The 5,112-nt window shown below is 37.1% G+C and overlaps 2 protein-coding genes across 4 annotated transcripts in view; one reads left to right on the top strand and one right to left on the bottom strand.

The window, feature by feature from the left end:
- Positions 1-809: 809 nt before the first annotated feature.
- Positions 810-2,333, top strand: LOC107739652 (28S ribosomal protein S25, mitochondrial-like; the record flags this gene model as incomplete). Its single annotated transcript, XM_016551820.1, has 3 exons — positions 810-828; positions 1,516-1,603; positions 2,072-2,333. Coding segments are annotated over 3 exons (300 nt in total), but the record flags the coding sequence as incomplete, so codon positions are not given.
- A 136-nt stretch (positions 2,334-2,469) lies between these two features.
- Positions 2,470-5,112, bottom strand: part of LOC107739651 (rabenosyn-5) — a 15,372-nt gene continuing 12,729 nt past the window's right edge. For all 3 annotated transcript variants that reach the window (XM_016551819.1, XM_016551818.1, XM_016551817.1), the window contains one exon: positions 2,470-4,722. In XM_016551819.1, the coding sequence (XP_016407305.1) occupies positions 3,730-4,722 (993 nt within the window). In that variant the 3' untranslated portion in view covers positions 2,470-3,729. The remainder of the gene's footprint in view (positions 4,723-5,112) is intronic.

Raw genomic sequence — 5,112 nt, forward strand, 5'->3', positions numbered from 1 at the left:
CACGATTTCAATATATCGCTTATCCTGCCTGAAGTCACAATAAATTTGCATACACATATCCTAAAAACTAATCCCTTGTGACTGATATGCTGCAAATGGAATGATTTTAAGTCTAGGTTTTGGCTATCAGTCCTCTGCCAGTAGGGAACAGCAATAAGGCCACTCAAACACTTCTGGTGGCTTCCGAATTCACAGTACGCTACTCAGATGATCTACTACTACAGAGATTCTGAAGTGTTGCTATCCTACAAAGTGTTTTCTACAAAGGTTTATTTCTGATGTCTTTGATGTAAAATGCTCCTTCTGTGATCACCAAACTGAAGATTTGTCTCATCTTTTTTGGTATTGTGAGTATAGGCCTACTAAGACTCTGGAAAAACATATTGAGTGTTTTTTTGGGGTATAATTCCTGATATCTCTTTGAAATATGAAAATGTTATTCTAGGATATAGGCTACACATGAGAGTGAACAGTCATATGTTTTTATTTAATCAATCTTATTTTGTTCCTGGCTAAATATTTTATACATAAATGTAAATTTTGTAAGCGAAGGCCTTTCTTTAGAATTTTTCTTGAAGATTTAAATATCTATATGTGTATGATTTCTGACTCTGCTAATAAGAAAGCTGTAAAAACTGTGAATTTGTTAAAAAGGTACATTACTGTCTTGCTCTCTGGCATATGATATACTGTCATTGTGTTACATCTGTTTATAAATAATAATAATAATAAAAGATTCTGAAGTGTGCATATGATGGACATTTTACTATCTCATGAGGCCACAGAAGAGGATTTGTGAATGGCAGTGAAGGGACGCAACTGAAGCTGGTAGGTCATGTGACAATAACAACATGGCGACTGTAGTAGTCCAGATAACATTCGTACTACACACATACATACTATATAGAGCATACTTTTTTACAATTACGATCTAAACGTCAATTATAACACAGATGGAGATCTGAGTGAAGGAGCAAGGTCAGGAAAACATGATAATCAATAGCCGACTTTATTTGCCATGCCTACAAAGCCGATTTTTTGTTTTTAAGAATTGTTTTATTGAAAGAGTGTTTTCACTGTCCACATTTCATCACGCCTCCAAAGACAAAAATACTCTTTGTGTTTTAAACAACCTGAAACAAAATAGGCTATTTGAATATTTGCAATAAATTAAAATAGTTAGAACCAGATAAAATGCGAATAGAAAAACATTAGCTACATGTAATCAAGAATAAATTGTAGGAGAACAAAAAAAGGACAAGAAGTGGCTATAATTACAGTCAGTCGTGTTTTAGAAGCATGATGCTAATGTAGCCTATACTATTGTTGACAGGAAGTTTGTGTTCCTCGATATTCCTCAAATCCAGTGCAAAAATCCCTGGGTTCAAATAATGATGTTCAAAAACATGACACCCTTCACCCTTTCTCCGAAGTCGTTTGTTTGTTTATTTATTTTCAATATTGTTTTCACTCGCTGTGATAGGCTATATCTTCTCATTTTAACGCTGTATTTAGATGATGGAGAGCAAGTGTTGGTGGACGTAGAAGGAAAAGACCACAAAGAAATTACGAACCATGTGAAGATGGTCCTTGGCAAGTCAGAGTAAGTACATTTACATTTGTGCATTTGGTTGACGCTTTTAGCCAAAGCAATTTATTGCGTTCCTGTTGCTTCACAGTGACAGGGCTCAGTAACAAATAACCTAATTTGATACCTGAAACAGCTGCATCTTGCCATTTAAGTGTTGGCTTTGTGTTTTACTTTTTTTTTTTGAAGAAGAAGAATATACATTTTTAGTAAAGTATACACTCATAGTATCATCAGCTGCAACGTCTTGACACTGTTAGATGTGCAAAGAGCAAATCTGCGGTTCTAACAGAAATGATGCCTACAAGGCAAGGTGTTAAAAACATTTGAGGCTTCAGCCCTTAGCATCACCTAGTGTACAACCAGTGCTAATACCAGTATTACCATTTGAAGGTGCATCCCAACCTGATTACAATGACTGATAAATATGTAATTAAAACACATGTGCCTGTACTCTGCTCTTATGTCTCTTTCTGCCCACAGTAAAGTTCTTGAAGCTGAAGCTCTGGCTAAAATGGAGTTGTCTAACCCTGCTAACTTTGGGCCCAAGAAATATTTCCTGCGGGAGTGTATCAGTGAAGTGGAGGGTCAAGTTCCTCATCCTGGTTTTGTCCCGCTTCCCAAAGAGATGACTGGCAAAAACAGGGCTAAACTGGCTGCAGGCTCTGGCGAGTAGATACTGTTTGGGATGAATGTGAAAATGCTCAGGACGCTTTACATAAAAATCAACAACAAATCTTTGGGGTGGGTGAACATGATTTGAAGTTTTGTGACTTTCACTCAGACTGTGACTATGGAAAGCAGACTTGTTTTATGAACTTAAAAAAAAAAAAATTTGGTGGCTTGTTCTTGAGTAAATACCTACAAAATGAATCACCACATTTTCATTCAGTGAATTTTATTAATTATTAGTGTTACATTTATGATACCGGATATTGCTCAGTGTAAACGCAACATAATCCAAAAGCTAATGGACAGGTTGTTAGTCACAATATGTTACTCCGATCACAAAAACATAATTACAATTACAAAAAGCATTACATTCAGCCACAGTCTGTTCTCTGTACAGGAAAGCCTTGAGTTAATAGAAGACAGAACTCACCAGTTTTTATGTCTTTTTGAAGGACTGATAAAACATGCAAGCAAAATCCAGGAGATTTAACATACAAATGGTACAGTTTTTGCACAGCTATTTAGAGGCGCAGCAGGCAATTATGATAACTATGCATAAGTTTGTTATGCCAACACTGGTTTCCATAACATTGGATGTATTTGTATAATTGCTTTATACATTTAGGTGCAATAGAAATCAGTACTTCTAATGGAATAAAACAATGTATACTAACTAAAAAACAGACATCTGTTATTACTTTTATTGTACAAGCCCAAAAAACAAACACAATTATTGATTTTTGGGTGAACTATCTGTTTAGTATTACAGATTTGTTGAATCAGAGTTCAAATATTGTTTCTGACAGCATCAACTTCAATTGTATGGACAAAAATAGTTCCAAAGGAAAAAAAAAATACAATGGTTTGGAACGACGAGTAATTAGTGAAAGGATTTTCATGTTTGAGTGAACTATCCCTTTGATGTTTCAAAGATAGAAACACAGGAAATCAAGGTTTCTATTTAGTGAAGTGCTGGTTATCCATTAGATCAATAATAATACAAAAAAAGTTCAAAGCTGCAGGTGTGCATTCAAGCTAGACTTTGATACATAAACTGAGATTTTCATAAAATTCTAAAGCAAAATGTATTCTGAATCGAAGTAGCTATGAGCATGAAATACTGACTTTGCTGAACAGAAAATTCTTTACTTCAGATATTTCAACCACTTCCATAAAACCTACCTATTTATTTGACTTGAAACTACATAATGCAAGATTAAGATTTTGTTGACATACAATATTTGAATATTTAGCAAAGCCAAGACTCGCTATGTTTAAAAAAAAAATTAAATTACAAATTTAAATCAATGCAACAGATATTCAGTTGTTCTGATCACAAATTGTCCTACTTCTATGCATTCTTGCATAGAAATTTTTTTTATATTTTTGTCAAATGCATCAGTAGCTTACATTGTTATTTGTAACTGAAAACAAGCCTCATCAATTACAAAATGAGTTTGTGACGGCCACTATTTTTTTCTTTTCTGCTCTTGTAGTGTTTTTTGCAGCTCCTTTAGGTTCTCAGACAAAAGCTCCACTTCATCAGAGCGTCCGCTCAGCTTGGCGTCAAAGATATATGCCCGGATGTTATCGATCTGTTGTAGAAGTAGCTCTTCCTCAATCATGTCATCAACTGCTGTGCCATCCTCATCATCCTCTTCATCAAACGGATTGGTTGAGGCAGCTGGAATCTCATCGGAAACCTCTTTAAAAGGGTTACCTCTATCTTCATAATCGTCATCTTCAAAAGGATTTCTAGCTGACTTCACTTTAGCTGTACCTGGTTCTTCCATTTCATCGTTTTCTCCCTCAAACGGGTTGTGCTCTTTCTTTCCATTGGCTGTCTGAGAGTTTGTCGGTTCTTCCTCAGCAGGAGAGAAACGCTCCTCGTCAAAGGGGTTTCTGGTGGGTGCAGTTGGTGTGTGTTTATCTCTTTGCCTCTCTAAGGGAGGAGAGTTTCCTAATAGACGTGACAAAGACTGTGAAGACCCAGGGCTTCCAATCAAATGTTCTCCCTCCTCTTCTCTTTTCTGAACATCTTCTCGGTCTCTGAAATCCAAGGAAGAGTGTTTTGACTGGTTCCTGTACTCGAGCTCTCTCTGCTGCAGATGTTTGATCTGTCTCTGCTGCAGGTCTGTCTCCTCAGCGAACCTCTGTGAAAGCTGGATGGCTCGACTGGTCTGCTGAGCGTCAAACTCGTCCTGCAGCTGCCGCAGGTTCTCCTCCAGCATGGCCACTTCATCGGTGCGGTTTGCGGAGCGCGCCTGCCGTAAGAACGACTCTATGTTTTTGATCTGTTGCAGGAGAGGGTCGTCCAGCTCGGAGCGAGTATGCAGAGTGTCTGATTGTGGCAGCCAGCCACCAGCTTTGGTTATGCGTGGACCTGAAACGTTTTCATTTGCACCGAGGGCCAGTCGGTCATGATCATTTTCCATTCGACGCTTCTGTGCCTCCAGACCTGCCTAGGTTATGTAAGACAAGACAAGACGTTACATTATGACCTGCAAAATAATTAATTGCATCAGACCAGCTTATTATCCAGCTATTTCAGAATATTTTTTTGCTTAAGTGTTATTGTACAAGAATGAAAATATGATTTATTAGAAACTCATATCTCTAGACTACTAATCAGGGTCATCATTGATTCATTGAACTAATTCTTAAAATAAACGCACTGATTTGATTAATTGAATTCATCGACAGGTTTGTTTAAGCTGAGCAAGTTCTGCGCAGCACTGAACACCAGGTCCGATTAATTATGTTCATTGGATCATCTCATAGGAACCTAAAACTGATCAAAACTGAAAAATTATGTGGACATTTATGGACTTGCATTAAGGCGATTTAGATCC

This window comes from Sinocyclocheilus rhinocerous, unplaced genomic scaffold (assembly GCF_001515625.1).
Source record: "Sinocyclocheilus rhinocerous isolate Xijiao unplaced genomic scaffold, SAMN03320098_v1.1 scaffold435, whole genome shotgun sequence".
Classification (NCBI taxonomy): Eukaryota; Metazoa; Chordata; class Actinopteri; order Cypriniformes; family Cyprinidae; genus Sinocyclocheilus; species Sinocyclocheilus rhinocerous.